A 19,875-nucleotide genomic window follows, 5' to 3' on the forward strand; every position below is an offset into this window, starting at 1 on the left:
GTATCACGTGTCAGATCGAATAAAGTAAAAGCACGTTGTGGTTGTTTATGGAAGTTCTAGTCACATTTTGACTATATTTTACCCGCTACACGAGGGGGGGGGGGGGTACTCCCATAAATTTCGGATAGGGGTGTGCCGCGAAGGTTCTTAAACCCTGACCCTATTTAAGGATGAAGACAGCGAGAATTGATACCCTTTTTAAGGCCCAAAACTAAAAAATGACACCCTATTTAAGGGAAGGAGAAGCGTTTTGTGACGACGCAAATAACGGCTAACTGCGCACGGCAAAACACAAATCTTTATTAAATCAAAATCGCTTTACTAACACTTGAACGGATGTCTTTTTACGTTTAGCTGGGCGTTTATTTTAGCTGATAGAATTTAGGTACCCTATCTAAGGATCACACCGGGAACACATTGCCAAAAGGAGCAAAAATGATACCCTATTTAAGCACTGAGAACCTCAAAAACCATACCCTATCGGGCGGCACATACCTATAGATATAGCCCATATATCGGAGTACCCCCCCCCCCCTCCCCTTTTCCTCCATCCTCAATCTCATGCATGCACCCCGTGGTGAAGTCGTCAACAAGGGAGGAAAAAGAGAAAGGGCGTGGAAATGAAGAAGGGGTAAGTTTTCAGAATTTTCTGGTAAATCTGCAGAAACGTCTTGTTTAAGCTCTAATTTTTAATACAAGAAGTAGGCCAGGCATAGTAGGCCCAGCATAGCCAGCTGAAGCATGTATATGCTGCCAACTTTTGAATTTATTTCCACTTTTTTCACAGAAATTGTCTCAAAGCTAATTGTCTAGAAGGTTGTTAGCTGTTAAGGATATGCTTACAGACGAGGAGAAGATGTGGTTAGTGGTGGGAATTTGCCTCTCAAAAGTTCTTACACCAGCATTAAGGAAGGTTATTGAACAAGAACTACAGAAACTCTACCAGATCTTAATTCAGCCACCAACCAACATTCATTTACAAACATCTGCCTCTCATCTCAAATGCCTTCCTCCTTCTACACTGCGTCTGAATTATAAGAGCATCAATAACAACATTACACTAGGATCACAGTACAGCTTGTATGATTTCAGTGTTAAAGATGAAGTTTCCCTGGCTAAAATCTTTGTCAAACCAATCATGGCAGGCTTCACAGCTTTTGATGAATCATTAGACTCATCTGCGGCACTTTCCATTTTGTGTGGAGCTCCAAACTTTGTTTACCATGGAATTGACATCATTGCAACGGATGTGCGCAACAAAGTTCGCAATGAATGGGGTCACTGTAAGTTTGCGACATGGACTGAAGCCTACTACTTGAAATGTTTTCAACTTATGGAAGATCTGATCAAAAGTTTAAATCTCCCTGTGGTTTTTGAGACTGAAGTGTTGAAAGATTTCAAGGAATGGAGAAACCAAGGTGCATATTTATATTGAATAGTAAATATTATTGGTCATTTTTATTAAGGAATGGGGACTGCAAAGATGTTTGGGGAGATGGGAATGTACTCAAGTCCCAGGGGGGGGGGTACTCCCTATAATGTCTTATACGGGGGAGGCTCTGCCTGAAAGGGGTACCTTTTCCAGGCTTCAGGTATATAAAAGGGTAGGGATTTCACAAGTTTAGGTATATGAAAGCGTAGGGATCGAAATCTGCCATAATTATTGATATTAAAAAGGCCTTTACATTGAATATTTTGAGTTGGACCTTCGGGTGCAGCCTCCCCGGACTCAAGTGAGGAGAGGGACAGTCAAACCTAGGGGCAGGCGGTAATACTTTATATATGGTGTGCTATATCATATGGGTATGTACTGCTTGTTGGGTCTCGTTTTTTACTTTCTATGTCTTTGACGGGCTGGGGTTCCAATTTTATTTGGCCTTTTAGTCTGGGATGGGATTGAATTTTTTTAATTTCCTCAAGGTTGATTCAAGTATTTCTTATCATTTTGTTATCTAACATTTCTAAAAAATATTATTTGAAAACTGCACTGTACATGACAATTTAGTTATAAACCTATAATATATTTTGCATGATAATGTACGTGTGTCTACGTATATGTTGTGGTTTAATTTTATCTCTGGTTTGAAATTTTTCGAACCAGTTCAATTTTTATTTCCCTTTGTTTGAATATGAGGCAATAAAAAATAAAAATCAAACTGGTTTGAAAAAATTTAAACCAAATACAAAATTAAACCACAACATATACCTCATACATTTATAAATGTGGTTTATACATTTCTATTGGATGTTAGGGACTGAGGTGTACTTTGGACAATCATTTAACAATGGGGATATACTAAAGGAGATGGTCACTTTAGTTAAATCAGTTGAGGAAAGCAAGGAAGCCTGGATGCAAGACCATGCCAAAGTCAGAGAGCTATTTGGACTTGAGATCCAAAGACTAGAGAAGAACTTAGAAGAAGGCCTCAATGGTCTGAAAGGCCAGCTAAGTGCTACCAAGTCTGAAAACGACACAACAATGGCAGCAGCATCAAGTAACTCCCTTAAACAGGACAGTGATGATTCTTCTGCACAAAAGGTTGTTGAACAAGTCACTGGCTTGTGGAAAGACATTGTAGAGCTGACACCAATGGTGTTTTCGCTTGTAAGAGAAAAAACGTCATCCTATATTGGTAAGAATATGTCTATAATTACCAGCAGGCCCGTAGGGAGAGGGGTGCGATGGGTGTGTCACCCCCCCCCCCCCCCACGGGCCTTGGGAATCCACTCATTGTGGAAAAAATATCAAAATAAATAAATAAATGGAAATGGTTTTTTCTATACTCTGACTATTTACATTCAATATGGTCCTTTGGGTTGAAGGTCCACCATTTGTAGATTCATGTGGTATATTTTGGACCAAATTCTGTGATTCTAGGTTAATTTTAACGATACATCCTTCCTAATGTCCTTCATTGTCGAACCATTCGATGTGCCATTAATATTCCCAGGTGCTACCAAAAAGAGAGGAGACTGGGTACTTGTTGGGCTCGGAACACGGTCCTTAATGATTCCGTAATAAAATGGGCCGAAGAGAACAAAATGAAGAAAAGAGAAAGGCAGTAGCCAGATCATCTCAATTCATGGACAATTTTTTCTGTGAAATGGCACACATGGAAGAAAGTGATTTCACTGGGAGCTGTTCTGTTTCTAAAACTACGTTTTGAATTTAAAAACGAACCAGAGTTATTGTCGTTGCTACCTTCACTTTTACCTGCCTTGTTTCCTAACAAACTGTCTTCGATACGCACGAAATGCTGTCTCAGATAACCTATTTTTTGAAAATTTTTCGGGGGAGGATACCCCCAAACCCCCCGGGGATTGGTGATTCAAAGGGTTCTACCATTTTTTGTTTGTAGGACCTGCAGATTCCTTACTGTCTGCCGTTGGTCTCTGTTGATGCAAATTCTAATAATCTTACAGTTTATAACAATGATTTATTGTCAGTGGATATGCCTGGAAAGCAGCATTCCTGACCAAAGATTGTTATTTGGGCTGAAGTCAGATGATCGTCAGGTACAGTGGTTGTTTTTTTTTTCCTTTTTCACAGATGATCAAATTCTTCTGTAAAAACCTTTAAGTTTGGGAGCTATTGTTTTCCTGGCTGGGTGGCGGGGCACTCTCTGTAATAATGTTTTTGGAGGTGGGATGTGCTGCTGGGACCCTTACCCTATACCAGACCAAGTTCAGCTGATTTTGCAACCCTATACTGGACTAGACTCCGACTCTTCCGAGTTTGTATTCCCTGTCATACCACTGATCAGTTTCCTGGCAAATGACACCCTTTTCTAGACCAAAACTCTCTGATTTCTACACCCTATCCCGTGGGGGGGACAGGGGGTCTGAACCTCCCGCCTCCCGTACCTTTTACTCGCGCTTCCCACCCCTTTCCGTAGCTGTTCTCTCCTGTTTGTTCCATGTCTATTGCAAAAGATATAATGAAAATTATGTTACGAAATTTCTCTTGTTTTCTCCCAGTTCCCGCCACTTTAGGAATCCTATTTCTCGCCCCTTTTCTCCCGTGCTCCCGCCCCCCTGTCCCCCTCCACTATCCCAGACTAACTGCTTGAAAACCATACCCTTCACAGAAACACATACTTACATAGCTTCAATAGAAAATGGTACCCGTTACACATTCATACAGAAGGGATACTACATCTTGTATTTTTTTATTTTTCACTTGAATTACCCCTAGAATACTTACACGAATAGTCTGTTCAAGGTATTTTAAAAGGCTCTTGAGATCCCTTCAGCCTGAAAAAGGTGTCCCTATTGGGCGGAGCCTCCCATACAGTCCACTTTTGAGAGTACCCCCTCCCCCTCTCGTGTACTTTATGCAGGATTCATGTCTCACATCAAATTTTACTTCGTTTTAGTTTTACCGTGTAGAAGGAGTCAATTTTACGTGGGAGGAATTCCACTCGAAAAACAAACAGGACTTAAATTTCCGTCCTGTTAATGTTCGAGGTGAGAAAAAGTTTGTTCTTAGGTCATGCTGTGATTTAAAGTATAGATATATGTAAAGCAGCAGCATCTAGCTGGATTTTTAACTGCTGCAGGGAATTTACAGCACTTGGCGTCTTCCACATGGTTAATAATAATAATAACAATAATAATAATAATAATAATAATAATATAATAAAAAAAATAAACACTTTATTAACCAATTTCTAAAAGAATTACAATGATTTGACTATTCGAATAAGAACTTTATATATAAACATATTATTTACATAATAATAAAAACAGTGTCTTTAAAAATGTAGAAAAATAGTAAAAGCGACTTCGAGAGCAATAATAAAAGAAGAACTATATATTAAAAAAAAAATATTCGATCTAAATTGCAGTACGAGAATTCTCTACTTGAAAGTCCATATCATAAATGTCAATGTTCCTGTTTCTCTTTACAGTTCTTGATCCCCTTAGGCAGATTAAGGCGGATCGGAGGATCGCAAATGAGACTTTTGATCTGATCCAAGACACCGTTGTTGCGTAATCCTCCCCTTTCTTTGCGGCGATTAATTCTGCAAGCCTACTGTGATACCTCTTGCACTCCTCGCCCATTCCTCCGGTGGATGTAAACACCAATGGAGTGAAAGTTCCCTGTTCTACTTGAAGAACCCTGTCTGCGTAAGCCCTCTTCTTCTCATTCTCATGGTTACGGTATATCTGCTTGGGGGTTTGGTCCTTGTAGGAATCCGCGTTGGGGTGACACACCCTCACATCAAAGAACGCGGATCTCTGCTTCTCCCAAAACCCTTGGGCATGTATATCTAGGCGAGCATCTGGCGTTGTGTTAGCGCCGCTTGGTAGCCTCTCTCCAGTCAGTTCTTGAAGGACGGGCTCTATTTCGACATCATTACAGACCATCTTAAGCAAGTCAGCCTCGAGGTCACGGAGTTCATTATGGCGCTGAATTATGAATCCGCCTCTCCTACAAATCATTGCATGATCGATTGTAAAGGCGTCACCGCACACGCACACTGTCGGCTTGTCGTCAATTTCCCAGTCGTACCTGAGCTTTACAGCATCTCGGAACTCGCCTTTATTCAGATTGTAGATTGTATAATAATAATAATAATAATAATAACAATAATAATAATAATAATAATAACAAAAATAATAATAATAATAATAATAATAATAATAATAACAATAATAAAAGCTTTTATTTATACACGATGAATTTATCGCAGCAGAGCTGATAGGGTCGTGTCTTTGCTCTTCTTTATCCCACAGGAGTACCAGTATTTGCACACAAAAAAAACTTTTGCAAAACATGGCAGCTGTATATTCCAGACATAGATCGATCTATGGTCAATAGGCCATTTCCGAGTTATCCTTTGACTCTGTTTCAAAACGAGCCTACATGCGAAATCATTAAAATGAAAATGAGTTTGATTTGCATGAAAATGGACCTGTAGGTGAAGCTCATTTTTATATGAATAGTTTCGCACGTAGACTCGTTTTGAAACAGAGGTAAAGGGTAACTCGGAAATGGCCTATTGACAGCTGTCAAAACAAGATATCCGCTGTCCAGTATCACATAACCGTATCACAGGCTCAAGTGTATAGCTTATCGAGGACACTTGTCTTTCATTGGATCCCGGGCTCCAGTCCTAATTTTTTCCCTGTTTGCGATCAGTAAATTCAAGTTTTACAAATGAGGGGTAAAGTAACTCTTAAAACGAAACAAAACTGAAAATTACTTTTATTAATTAACTTTTTTGGTGGCGCATCGTAAAATACTCGATCGGCAAACAAGTTGAATCCTTAAAATTTTTGTGCCACGTTTTTTAGTTGCATCACCACAAAATTTCGGGATTCCTTACTCTCCGTAGAATTTCCTTGGTAACGACCCCAGGGGGGGTACTCCGACTTGTGAATGACGGGGATGATCGAATGAAGGCAAAACTCAGGACCCAAAAAAGTCCCTAAGTCTTCCGACATTACCCAAAAAATCGCTGGACCAAAAATAACCCCTTAAAAATCCCTTGTCAAATTACCCCTAAATTGCCAGGAGGGCAAATAACGCTCGGGTTTGATTATTTATCTTACCATAAATACGCCAAGGTCGTGCCAAAGCACTTTAGTATGTTTTTAATACCCTAAAAGATCCCTTATTTGAATCAAGTCACCCCAAAAAATACTTGCCAAATCTTCTTACCCAAAAAAATCCCAAAATCGAAAATTTTAAACCCAAAAAAATCCTCCCCGTCATTTACAAGCCGGAGTACCCCCAACCCCCCTTCCTGGGGTAACGGCGCCTTCTGTACCATGCAATGAGCTTAAAACGTGACACCATTCTGTATCCACCAGCTTACAACAGGGATACAAGAATTTCTTTCAGTTAATATTTGCTGTTTTTTATTTAGAGGGCCTAATGTCCGTGACCATTTGTGAGGGTGACAAAGCAGTTATTCACTGCTTATTCGGAAGAAACATCAAGGTCGTGGGATCGTCCTATGGCAGGCACGGTCGTGAGACGTGCAGACATTCCAGTATCCGCACCACCAGCTGCCAAGCCGTAAATTCCCTTTCTGTTGTGCAGAGCAGATGCAACAACCAAGCCAGCTGCGAGCTGCATGCAAGCAACTCAGTGTTTGGTGATCCGTGTGGTGGAACATACAAATATCTGACTGTCAAATACCAATGCGTTCTTCAACTAACAAACGTGCCACGGCCCGTTACCATTTATCAGGGCAAGAAAGCCACCATAAGTTGTCAAAGTGGAAGACAAATCAGCGTGCTAGAGACGTCCTTCGGTAGACATGATCACAGTACATGCCCACATCGCAATATTCACACCACGAACTACCATGCTGGGAATTCCCTATCTGTTGTGCAGAGCAGGTGCGACGACCCAGCCAGCTGCGAGCTGGATGCAAGCAACTCAGTGTTTGGGGATACAACACCCAACACGCCACGGCTGGTTACCATTTGTGAGGGCAACAGACGCATTATAAGCTGTCAAAGTGGAACAAAAATCAGCGTGCTGGCAGCGTCCTACGGCAGACATGATCGCAGTACATGCCCACATCCAAGAATTCAAACTACCAACTGTCATGCTGGGAATTCTTTTTTGATTGTAAGGGCCAAATGCGACAATCAGGCCAGCTGCGAGCTGCATGCAAGCAACTCAGTGTTTGGTGATCCGTGTGGTGGAACATACAAATATCTGAGTGTCAAACACCAATGCATTCAGTAGGTGAGTGAAGAAAAAGAAATGACTACATTCTGTAATGTTTTACATGTATGACTGACTTTCTCGCGCTAACCAAGAAAGCCTGCAGTTGCTTTTACGGAGTGCAATCTCATACCTGTAGAAGAGAACAGGCTAAGTACTAAAGAATATTATTTTAAAGAAATACCATCAACCAACGAGTTACAAACAAATGCAATGTTCTACACGAGAAGTCCATAATTCCAGAAGTCTACATCTCTGATTATGGGTCTTGTGCTATCAGATTTGCGTGTAGGTTATTTTTAGAACAAGCCTTGGGACTTTAGGGCCTCGGGGCGGAGCCTCTCCGTATAAAACTTTGTCTGTTATTTTGTTTTTTGTTTTTGTATGTTTAGGTATACGCTACTCCTACAATGTAGAACACTGTGTATGCGAGTAGCTGCTTGGTGAACGACCTTCAAAGTTTCAGATTCACAGAGCTCAGTTACTTGCCGTTAACTTCAAATGCACAGACAGATTTTCATTAGTCTTTTCATTGTTGTTGCTGTTGTTAGAACCGACAAAACACAGCTTAGTTTCAAATTTAAAAAAAAATGCTCAACGAAAACTTCTAATGGCTTGAATTTACCTTAGTCACGCAGTGCAATTCGATAATCCGATATGTTTATGTAGTTTAAATTAAACAACTGGTAGCAATTCTCGGTCAGTAGAAAATCACCATCATCATCATCATCGTCGTCATCATCATTTATTAGCTACTTTAGAATTGACAATGTACAGCAATAACTATGGTAGGTAGGCGAGGAGTCCTCCAAGAAACCACCAGGCTTATAGAGGAGGCCACCTCGGTTAGCAATATGTAAGTAATAGGCCTTATGCGTGATAACGTCACAAGCTCAAAATTCACCACCAATTGCAAGCCTCGTTTACGCGAATTATTCTCAACCCTTTCCCACCTGCATGCCGTTTTCACGTGGGTATTATTTTCATCTTTGCTGCCTTGGGAATTCGTTCATGATAAAATTTACAAGTTTGCACTTTGAATGCGAGGCTTGGTGGTGAAACTTGCCATTCTGACGTAAACATGCATAGTGGCTATTTAGTTGTGAATGTGCGGCTAGGTCAATTCAGACTCATTTCATTGAAAATTCAACCATTTGTTTTTCTTAAAAGTAGAAAAGCTAGTCGAACCAGTTATCGATATTGGGAGAGAATTCCAATTTAGTATTGTAAACTGCTTTAGATTAGTACGACAGTGATGTGGTCGATAACACTTACCTTGTGTCATAACTGTGTATTTGACCGTAAAGTTAAGCCAAATAAAGTTCTGTTGAATTGCAAAAAAAGGCTACAATTAAGGGTTTTTTTAACGGGTTATACATTTGTTGTAGTAACCCCCCCGGGGGGGGGTACTCAAAAAAGGTTTTATACGGGGAGGCTCCGCCCCGAGCTTTAACCCCTTACCCTTTTATTTACCATTTTGACAGAAATTGTACACCTTTCGTATACCTTTTGCTGAAAAAAGGTATCCCTTTCATATACCTGAAAGACATGGCAAAGACTTAAAACACGTCGTTTTCTTGTCATTTTCATGTAGCGCTAAATACATTTAAATAATACAGCCAGAAATTTCATCTGTTCGAATAGTTTAATTAAAAGCCCTTTTAAAAACCTAAATGACCGATTTTCATACCCTTTCGTATACCTAAACTTGTGAAATCCCTACCCTTTTATATACCTGAAGCCTGAAAAAGGTACCCCTTTCGGGCGGAGCCTCCCCGTATAGGCCATTATAGGGAGTACCCCCCCCCCCGGGTAGTAACTTGTTATGTCAAGATAATATTAATAACTTATTCACTAGTGATTATACCATAACTGTTGCGTCAACTGAAGAAGGGTCGTGCTGTATTGATTCGTCAAAGTTGAGGTGCTGAAAAATGCAGGAAACTGTTTTTGGGCCACAAAAATGCAGTACAAGAGGAAAAATAAACGACCGTGAACTTAAGTCAACAAAAGGTCTGTTGAATCAGTCCCCACAGTAAGTGTGTAAATATCTGTTTATAGTGGTCATATGCACTTGACCGACCCGTTGTTTAGATCAATAGATAAGGAAAACTTTGTGATCTGTAATGTATTGTAGAGTGCCAAATGTGTAACGTTGAACAGTCGTAATAAGTTCTATAAAGTAAAGAAAACTGAAAAAAGCTGTCCTTGTTTTGTCTTTACCATCGAAGAATGTCAGTCAATTCGCCCACAAGCTAGCTTGCCCAGACAATCCACCGTCTGCATGTATTTGTTTGCCTAAAATTACACTGACCTAAGTGACCTACAAACCATTTAATAACCATCTTGTGCTATTTTTAATAGTTAAACTGTTCTTTCGATGACAAAAGTGAGTACTTTCGCCGGGAACTGAGACTTTTGCGTAAAAGGGACCTGGATGCTCGTAGTCTGTTTTGGGGGTGTAAACTGCGCGTTCTGGTACTCGGCACTCTTTACACTAATAGGGTGTCTTAGGCAGAGCGCCTCAAGGTATATTTTGCTGTTGCATGCTGAAGAAATAAAAGCTTTAGATTAATCAAGCATTAAAATTTTTTCAAAGATGAAAGGACTCGATGACGTCTTTATAGTCATTACAAAAAGCTCTTGCCGTATTTGTCGGACAGTTTTATAGTGGTATCTTTTAGGCGTCAAACCAAGCTTAAACTTGGTCTCCGGCTGGGAGTGCGGGGAACGGTCCATCGCCAGAGAGCGTCCTGTAGGAAACTGGGAACTAAAAATCATTGCAAATCGAACCCAGTGTCTACTCACTATATTAAAAGTCTACTCAAATTGCACTCTTCAAGTTCCTAAATATAAATATGTATCGCCTTGCAAGTGTCGTCGTCGTCTTCAGAGTGAGATTTCTGTGAGGCTGGGTAAAGAAACGTCAGAGAGCTCTTCGCCAAAATTGCAACAAAACGGTAAGGAAACTAGTTAACGGGAAGATACAACTAATTTCCGACCAAACGAGCTGCGAAGCTTGAGCCAAAACGTTTGGTGGTCACTAGCCTATGCATCACTTCCGGCTATTATGTCCAACCGGGTACTCAACTCTCAAGTATGAAATAGATGAAAGTACTGTGACGGGACGGGAAGGTTTCTTGGGCTGCTGGAATTGAGGAGGAAAATCAAATTCTGCTAGGATTGGGGAGGAAAATCGAAGTCTTTCAAAATATTTCTAGCCCTTCAGAAACGGTAATTTGAAAAATCATGGTAAAGAGTCAGAACACTCAAAAATAAAACGCTTAAATATAGTTGACAATTAGATTTGTCCCTCTTAATTTGTGGCCTAGTCAACTATTACCTGATAGAAATTGAGATCAGATAATAATTGTTTATAAAGGATAAGTAATCTTCACACACACTTTCCAAGCTCAATATAAACTGCTGCTAAACAGTTATTCACCAAAGTGGAGGTGAATAGTGGTGGATATTGACCTCGCCGCTTCGTGGCTAGGTAATATCCACCACATCCACTGATACTGAGGTGAATATTTTTTTAAGTATAAACCCCAGAAGTTGAGTAACTAGCAGACTAAAACATCACTTTTGGTAAACAAAGCATGGCACAAAGGTAGTTTGTTTCTCTTTAGCTGCTCAGAGGTGCATAGTACTTTGCTAATCACCTCTGAGTTAACCAATCAGCATGCGCAAAAAGTACTATTCACTTGTGTGGTATATACTAATGTACAATAAGGAGTAGCTCAGCTAATCAGATTGCCGTATTTGCAATAATATTAAATATAAGTTTATTAGATGAATTCTTCTTATGGAGATTAATTATACTCTAATGGAAACATATTTCATTGCAGGTGGTATTCAGGTAGTCTACTTGTCTCATGCAAATGCTGTAATCTGATTGGCTGAGCTATCCTATATTAATTAGTATATACTAAAACAGCGAGTGGATAGCGTTTTTTGCACGGGCTGATTGGCTACTCAAACTCCGGATATCCTTTGTTATCCAATTGGCAATATGAGTTTTAAGTGTCAAAATGGATGAATGGACTGATAAGCATGCATACAGAGATGACACTGATTTGACTCAAGTGTGAAGTTTACAAGTTCTTATGTAGAGAAATAATAACTGGAAGAAACTTTAGGAAGGAAATGTGTGGTTCCAGAAAATGTCCATACTCCCCCACAGATCGAAGGGATTGGAAATTCCTGGGGGTGGGCGGGTCTCAATGTATGAAGCTTAATTGGAATTTCCAGAGGGGTGTTGGGTCTTAGGAAAAATATCTTCCGTGCGGGAGGTATGGATAATTTTTGGAACTACACAATGACAGTTAGGGCCTGATTACATGAGCCCGGCTGGCTCGGTTAGTCGGGCTGTCTCGGTTTGCCGAGATGACTTTCAGCCTGGTATTACATGAGCCCGGTTAGCCGGGCTGCCCAGTTTGCCGAGATGACTTTCAGCCGGTTTTAGCACGAATGATCTTGATCACCTTTTTCCGGCATTTTGGTGGTTAAATTTTTTGCACTTATGCAGCTGGATGGGTTACTTTACCTCTACATCCTATTTAGAAGGAGGAGCATTGATTTTTTCGTCCAATATTGTGCTCGGAAGAGAAATTTAATGCTGGCCCGAGATCCCAGCATCGCAAATTATACCGGGATCTCGGCTAACCGGGGTGGCTTGGTTGTCATGTAATCGCGAAGTTGATTCATCTCGGCAAACCAAGCCAGCCCTGCTCATGTAATCAGGCCTTTAGATTATTTGTGTTCTTGATTTCTGTGTGGTGATAGTTTATTCAGCTTTCAGCCTCGTTGACTATCAGCTCATTGAAATCTTGAGCTTATAATCATTACATATGCAATGTGTATGGTAAGAACTTGTCTTCACAACTTAACCTTTTAATATATAATGGACATTTAAAGTACACTTAATTATATAAGCAACAAGTTTTAAAATGTTACAAAATTTGTCATGAAATTGCTAAATTAAATAGTTGCTAAAACACAGTTATTTTGTTTTTACTCAGAAGTTAATGCTCAGTTCTGCAGTTGCTTGCTGATAATTAAAATATGCTAACAGATGAGGAGAAAAGATGGTTAGTGGTAGGAATTTGCCTCTCAAAAGTTCTTACACCAGCATTAAGGAAGGTTATTGAACAAGAACTACAAAAACTATACTGGAACTTGATTCAACCACCAACCAACATTCGTTCACAGACATCTGCCTCTCACCTCGAATGCCTTTCTCCTTCGGCACTGCGTCTGAATTATATAAACATCAATGACAATATAAAACAAGCATCACACCACAGCTATGATTACAGTGTTAAAGATGAAGTTTCCCTGGCTAAACTCTTTGTTAAACCATACATGTCAGGCTTCACAGCTTTTGATGAATCATTAGATACATCTGCTGCACTTTCCATTTTGTGTGGAGCACCAAACTTTGTTTACCATGGAATTGATATCATTGCAATGGATGTGCGCAACGACGTTCGCAATGAATGGGGTCACTGCAAGTTTGCAACATGGACTGAAGCCTACTACTTGAAGTGTTTTCAACTTATGGAAAAACTGATCAAGAGTTTAAATCTCCCTTTGGGTTTTGAGACTGAAGTGTTGAAAGATTTCAAGGAATGGAGAAACCAAGGTACAATTTTTATTTATATTGAATAGTAAATATTATTGGTCATTTTTATTAAGGAATGGGGACTGCAAAGATGTTTGGGGAGATGGGAATGTACCCAGGGGGGGGGGGTAGTCCCTATAATGTCCTATACGGGGAGGCTCCGCCTGAAAGGGGTACCTTTTCCAGGCTTCAGGTATATAAAAGGTAGGGATTTCACAAGTTTAGGTATATGAAAGCGCAGGGAACGAAATCTGCCATAATGATATTTAAAAAGGCCTTTACAGTGAATATTTTGAGTTGGACCTTCGGGTGCAGCCTCCCCGGACTTTCAAGAAATTGAGAAACCGAGGTATCAATTGTAAATAATATTTAAATAGTATGCTGCTTTTGTCATTTGAGGCCCTGCCAGGGTAAATTCCGACAAGCAACATGGCCCAAAAAGTAGCGACAGCACATAAAATAAAATCGCGACAAGTGACAACCCTTATGGAAAAACTTAAATTCTGACAAATTATGACAAGCAATTTTCCTTCAATTTAATTACCGACAGGACATGAAGGGTAATAAAACAGCGATATGGGACAATTTTAAGTTTAGCCAAGCGACACGGGAACCCCCTGCCAGGGCCTCTCATTTGGGAATGGGGGGTACAGGGATATCCAGGGAGATGGGAATGTGACTCAAGTGGGTAAAGAGATGGGAAGATTCAAGTGAGTCCAATATATCTTGAATATAAACCCCCATGATACTTGAACCTTTTCTGACTTCCAAAATATTAACAGCGATGGACCCAAGGGATTTTTGTTTTAAAAAAATAATGTCTATGGTCTATAAAAATGTAGACCATAGTACATGCATGGAAGAATGTGGTCGATTTTTTAAATATTACCGGTATATTGCATAATAATGTATTTGTGTGTCTCATGATGTTTTGATTTCCATCCATATAAGGGACTGATGTGTACTTTGGACAATCAGTTAACAATGGAGATATACTAAAGGAGATGGTCACTCTAGTAAAGTCAGTTGAGGAAAGCAAAGAAATCTTGTTGCAAGACCGTGCCAACGTCAGAGAGCTATTTGGACTTGAGATCCAAAGACTAGAGAAGAACTTAGAAGAAGGCCTCGATAGTCTGAAAGGCCAGCTAAGGGCTACCAAGTCTGAGAACCACACTACAATGGCTGCAGCATTAAGTAAGTCCTGTAAACAGGACAATGATGATTTCTGTCAACAAGAGGTTGTGGAACGAGTCACTGGCTTGTGGAAGGGAGTTGTTGAGCTGATGCCACTGGTGTTTTCACATGGATCTAAAGTTGGTAAGAATATGTTAATTACCTGCAATGTTGGTTAATAAGGTTTACTGTATTGCACAGTGCTGTTTGTGTAAAAAAGTGAGTTTCCAGGGATGATGTATTCCTTAGTTTCCTTGCTACAAACATGTAGGGCAAAAACCTAAAAAAAACCTAAGTTAGACATAGTTTAAGGCTAAATTGAGGTTAAGGAGAGGTCACTCCATAAACCATATAGCTTATCTAAATAGTACTGATATTATTTCAGTAAACAAAGATGAACTGGAGTTGATGAAAATCACATTTAGACGTTGCCTTATGAATTGTTGTTTCAACATCATACATGCACACTACTCCCAAAGTATGCTTCAAATGATAGATTTTAATATTTCGCACAAGAAAGAAGATTCAAGTAAAAGTGATTGTTATTAGCTTGTATTTTAAAGTGTTGAACCATTTCATTTCTTTCTAGGACTTGATTCCTCATTGTCTGCTCTGGGTTTCCTAATTGTATTAATCTTATCACCGATGTTGATATATTGTCAGCAGTTATGCCTAGAGGGCAGCATTCCAGGCCATGCATTGGTGTTTGGGCTGAAGTCAGATAATCGTCAGGTACAGTGTTAATATTTTCGCCTTTCCTGAAGTGATCAATTTTCTGGAGTTACCTACCTGTAAAAAACTATTGTTTTTCTCTTCCATATCATATTGTCTCTAGGATTTTTTGTTTTTGTGTTTCGTTACTGGTCAGAGTTTTACAGGTTTTTATGTCAAGGATGAGGCAATTTTCAGTCATGCTCTCCACTGATGTAGCTGTGTAAAATAGCCCTCACCCTTCCCCGGCATCCCTTAACCTACGAATGCCTCTGAAAAACCTGTAGTGTACTGTAAAACTTGTTGCTATTGTGGCCTATACCATGTGCACTTTCATGGAATACATGTGAGTTCACTTTTCAAACAGATCAGGTCTAGTCTCCTTTGCAACCGTTAGTTGGATCATCCTGTAGAAGGAAGCTAGATCTGGTCAGACTTAAAAAAAAAATCCTTATATTTACATCTCAAATGAGATATTGGATTGTATAGTACACCGGGGAGTCTAGGTTTTTGTCGAGAGTTTAGGTCTGCGCCTCCGCCGTCTCTGCTCAGAGGACGAAGATTTTGATGAAAATTGTGAAGAAATGACCACCTTCTTTGAAGACCTTTGAAGACTCTGGCTATCCTTCCGATCTACTGTGCAATGATCTGGAAAGAGTGTTTTCCATCTCACGCCAGGAAGCACTTCAGAAACGCGTCAGCCACACCTACCACCCTCTAAGTTCACGCGCGCACTTTGCTTAACAACTTTAACATCCTGACCTTGACACACTGTTGCATATCGACGCGATTGTATCCTCAGAGATCTCCCCGGCCACACTCTTTCAGACATTCAAGTTAGAGGACTAAGAAATTGAAATGGAAAGCATTTTTAAGCTCGGTTCAATACAACCACGGCTTGAACAGTGTTTTTCATTTTATTTAAACTGGGCGCGCACGCTATGCGGTCGTGTACACATATGGAAAACGGTTTCACACTGAAGACGGGCTATACCCGAAACGTTTGTGTTTGTAACTACACAAAATAACACTTTTTACACCATTTTTTTAAGTTTTTTTTTGTTTATAGTACTAGTTTTAAAGTGTCACACATCATCTGGAATTTTCCTTACCCGCATTTGTCACTTTATTCAGGATTCATGCTTACGTCAAGTTTGACTTCGTTTTAGATTCACCTTATAGAAGGAGTCGAATTCACGTGGGAGAAGTTGCGCTCGAAAAACGAACAGGACTTAAATTTTCGTCCTATTAATATTCGAGGTGAGAAAAAGTTTGCTCTTAGGTCATGCTGTGATTTAAAGTATAAGTAAAGCAGCATCCTCTAAGATTTTTAAAGGCTGCGACTTGCAGTTGCGAAAAGTGCAACTTACAAATAAGAGGACGACAAACGGAAGTATCCAAGTGCTTGTATAGATAAGTCAGTACACCAAAGCATATAGGCCATTTCCGAGTTACCCTTTGCCTCTGTTTCAAAACGAGTCTCTTTATGAGTTTGATTTGCATGAAAATTGACCTGTAGGTGAAACTCATTTTCATATGAATGGTTTCGCACGTAGACTCGTTTTGAAACAGAGGCAAAGGGTAACTCGAAAATGACCTCTTGAAGCCCTTGTCTTTTACTCCATTCCTTTTGTATAGTGGCCATAACATTACATTTCAACTTCATAACTTTTAATAACAAGGGAGGATGCCGTAACAGGAATGGCGCAGTGTGACAACGCTCGCCTCTCACCAATGTGACCCGGGTTCGATTCCCGGTCCCGACGTCACATGTGGGTTGAGTTGGTTGTTGGTTCTCGTCCTTGCTCTAAGGGTTTTTCTTCGGGGTCTCTGGTTTTCTCCCGCCACAAAAACCAACACTTCCAAATTCCAATTCGAACGGGAATCTGAGGGTCACAAGTTTGTCAGTTGCAAGACTGTTAAATTGATAATATCAATTTTTTTATTTTATTTTTATTTCTTGTTAATAAGCAATAATAAGGGAGGAAGATGACGATCTTCAACATACAATTTATACGCAGACAACTCAACATAAGTCCGAGAAAAATTCAGGATTTATTATGACGTTTACAAGTGATGTTGAGCATTATTTTAAGAATGAAACAACACGCGATTGACCCGTTTTTAACAAAGGGCAGAAAAGAAGTGTGTGATCAGTCATCTTCGGGAATATTCGCCCAAAAACGTTCGAAAATGTTCCAGTGTTCTTGGGTGATCTTCGCAAGTGTTTGGAAGTCCTTAGGTTTGGAAAAACTGTCATTTAGTATTAAGAAGGGCATTTCAAAATATCTCGGACAGACAACGCACCAAATTGCTGATTCACCTAAGTATTTTAAGGGGTTTAGAAAAGTTTGCAGTCTTTCTACTGTAGGTATGTAAAGGGGTACTATTTTCTATCAAATTGTACGAAAAGTCTACTGTCAAAAATGGTACATATAAGGGTAAGGGTTTGGACCTCGAGGTAGAGCCTCTCCGTATGAAACCTTGTCTGTAATTTTTTTTTTTTTGCGTGTTTAGGTATGCGCTACTTCTACAATATAAAACGCTGTCTTTGTAACCAGCTTCTTGATGAACGACGACCCTCAGAACTTCAGATCCATGGAGCTCAATTTCTTGCCGTTAACTCCAAGTGCACAGAGGTATACTATTACGACACTGACGGAATCTGGGATATTTATTACAATACAACGTCTTTGCATCTTTTGCCCGAGAAAAGAAGCCTTAAGAAAACAGTGAGGCTCAAGGCATAAAAAAACTGCTTTAGCTTGCTGTACCTTGCAAGTTGTAAGTCGTCGTTTCCGGGTTCAGCCCCTCGTGACCGAATTAGCCACTAGGTAACAGTGGCAATCGATGATCAGTCGATATATTACGTACACATGACCAAGTAATCTGACATATGACATACTCATATTGACGTTACTCAGTCTACACTTAGCTTTAAAAATTAGAATTAAAAATCTTCATAGTTCAGAAAATAAATTACATTAGCTTGATAGAAATCTAATTCCTTAGATATGGGGTCAAATGACATTGAGCTAATACAAAGCCTCTCTTAAAAGTAGTGTTTTTATCTTATAGACATGTATATATTAAAAAAAGACAGTTAAAAACAGTTTCCTGCATTTTTCAGCACTTCAACTTTGACGAATCAATACTACGACTCTTTTTCAGTTGACGCCGCAAAAGTTTAAGGTGGCTCTTAACTCCATGTACAGATTTTTTTAAAACTTTGCCAAAGGTTGTATCTTAACATCTGATCATTGTTCCATCATAAAAAATGGTGGTGAATGAACTCGTTTTTGAGTTATAAGCACTTAAAGCGAAAATTAAGGGTGTTTTTAGCAGATTCTACTGTTGCTATGGTTGCCATCGACGTTATGAAAATGACCACAACTTGTTGATCAATAATTAGATATTTGTTTATATTATAATTGCAGTAGCAACTGATATAATATTTGCAGTTCTGACCCATCCAAGTAAAAGAGCTGGAAAGTGCTGGAAACTGTTAAGACGCTATTAGGAAGCGCTATTAGGAAGCGCGTTTCAGAGTCTAACACAGCAACGTGAGAAGACCTGTCTCCTGTAAACGTGAGATCGGTCTTTGGTGTAAATAAAACAAGTTTAAAAATAAACTAGTTGCTTGTTCCTTGTGGGAATAAGTTCTCATTGTTGTTGCTGTTGTTAGAAGCGACAAAACACAACTTACCGGTAGTTTCAAAGTGTAAAAATTAGGATACTCAACAAAAACTTTTAATATTGAATTTTCTTACCGATGTGATTTAATTAGTTGGTATCAGGACCTCTAGTCGCGCAGTGCAATTCGATAACCATGGTTATGTAGGTTTAATAGGCCTTTTGTGAGTTACCCTATGCCTCTGTTCCAAAACGAGTCTACGTGCGAAATCGTTCATATGATAATAAGTTTAACCTTCAGGTCCATTTTCATGCAAATTAAAGTCATTTTCATTTGAATGGTTTCGCACATAGACTCGTTTTGAATTTGAGGCAAAGGGTAACTCGGAAATGGCCTATTGAACAGCTGGTAGCAATTCTCGGTCGACCGTTATGGAATTAGTGTACTACAGTAATTAGTACTAGAGGAAAAAAACCGTGAGGTTAAGCCAATAAAAGTTCTGTTGGATTGCAAAAAAAATGTGTAAATGTATGTTTATAGTGGTCATGCACTTGACCGAACCGTTGTAAAAATTGATAGATGAGGAAAACTTTGTTATCTGGAATGTATTGGAGAATGCCAAATGTGTAACGTTGAAACAGTCGTGATAACTTCAAAAAAAGTAAAAAAACGGAAAGAAGCTGTACATGTTTTGTCTTTACCATCAAGGAATGTCAGTCAATTCGCTCAAAAGCTAGCTTGCCCAGACTAAAGTTAATACCGACCTTATTGTAGGAATATAACGAAACATTTTAACAACGCGAACAAAAGTTATGCGTAATAAAATTAACGCGAATTTAAGAAACTTTCTGGTTAAATCCTTATAGTAAAAAAGTTAACATCAATAAAATTAACGTGAATTTTTGAAATTCGCGTTAATAACATGTATCGTTAATTTCCTATAATAAGGTAATCACCTACACAATCAGTTTTAGATCGTAGAATAGGCGAGTCCACAACGACAAACCAATTAAGAGTGCCGGATCTTTTGCCTACCTGGATCAG

At 39.4% G+C, this 19,875-nt stretch overlaps 3 protein-coding genes and 1 pseudogene across 10 annotated transcripts in view; all 4 read left to right on the top strand.

Moving 5' to 3' along the window:
• Positions 1–18,245, top strand: part of LOC144636644 (uncharacterized) — a 68,442-nt gene extending 50,197 nt beyond the window's left edge. Inside the window, exon 7 of one of the 2 annotated variants that reach the window (XR_013567617.1) lies at positions 18,210–18,245. The gene's annotated coding sequence lies outside the window, so the exon portion shown is untranslated. Of the gene's footprint in view, positions 1–9,611; positions 9,662–18,209 lie in introns of those variants that run through there. The other variant, XR_013567598.1, reaches the window with a different exon arrangement.
• LOC144634236 (uncharacterized) overlaps positions 1–19,875 on the top strand; it is a 140,269-nt pseudogene that overhangs the window by 76,094 nt on the left and 44,300 nt on the right. The gene's annotated exons all lie outside the window — the stretch shown is intronic.
• Positions 792–19,510, top strand: LOC144638694 (L-rhamnose-binding lectin CSL3-like). 6 transcript variants are annotated; one of them, XM_078498180.1, is made up of 5 exons: positions 2,573–2,633; positions 3,424–3,516; positions 4,377–4,467; positions 6,876–7,708; positions 8,080–9,661. In XM_078498180.1, the coding sequence occupies exons 2-4, from the start codon at positions 3,433–3,435 to the stop codon at positions 7,706–7,708; spliced, it is 1,008 nt and encodes a 335-aa protein (XP_078354306.1). In that variant the 5' UTR covers positions 2,573–2,633; positions 3,424–3,432; the 3' UTR covers positions 8,080–9,661. The 6 variants fall into 6 exon arrangements, with proteins under 6 accessions (XP_078354231.1, XP_078354413.1, XP_078354354.1 ...); XM_078497948.1 differs by lacking the exon at positions 2,573–2,633 and adding an exon at positions 19,329–19,510 and having other exon boundaries at positions 3,399–3,516; positions 8,080–9,689; XM_078498105.1 differs by lacking the exons at positions 6,876–7,708; positions 8,080–9,661 and adding an exon at positions 792–1,418 and having other exon boundaries at positions 2,253–2,633.
• On the top strand, positions 10,507–18,270 carry LOC144637745 (uncharacterized). The gene is made up of 6 exons (XM_078496858.1): positions 10,507–10,647; positions 12,712–13,334; positions 14,265–14,630; positions 15,076–15,218; positions 16,367–16,457; positions 17,715–18,270. The coding sequence occupies exons 2-6, from the start codon at positions 12,755–12,757 to the stop codon at positions 17,945–17,947; spliced, it is 1,413 nt and encodes a 470-aa protein (XP_078352984.1). The 5' UTR covers positions 10,507–10,647; positions 12,712–12,754; the 3' UTR covers positions 17,948–18,270.

Source organism: Oculina patagonica, chromosome 1 (genome assembly GCF_052425735.1).
Source record: "Oculina patagonica isolate OP01 chromosome 1, crgOcupat, whole genome shotgun sequence".
In the NCBI taxonomy this organism is placed as follows: Eukaryota; Metazoa; Cnidaria; class Anthozoa; order Scleractinia; family Oculinidae; genus Oculina; species Oculina patagonica.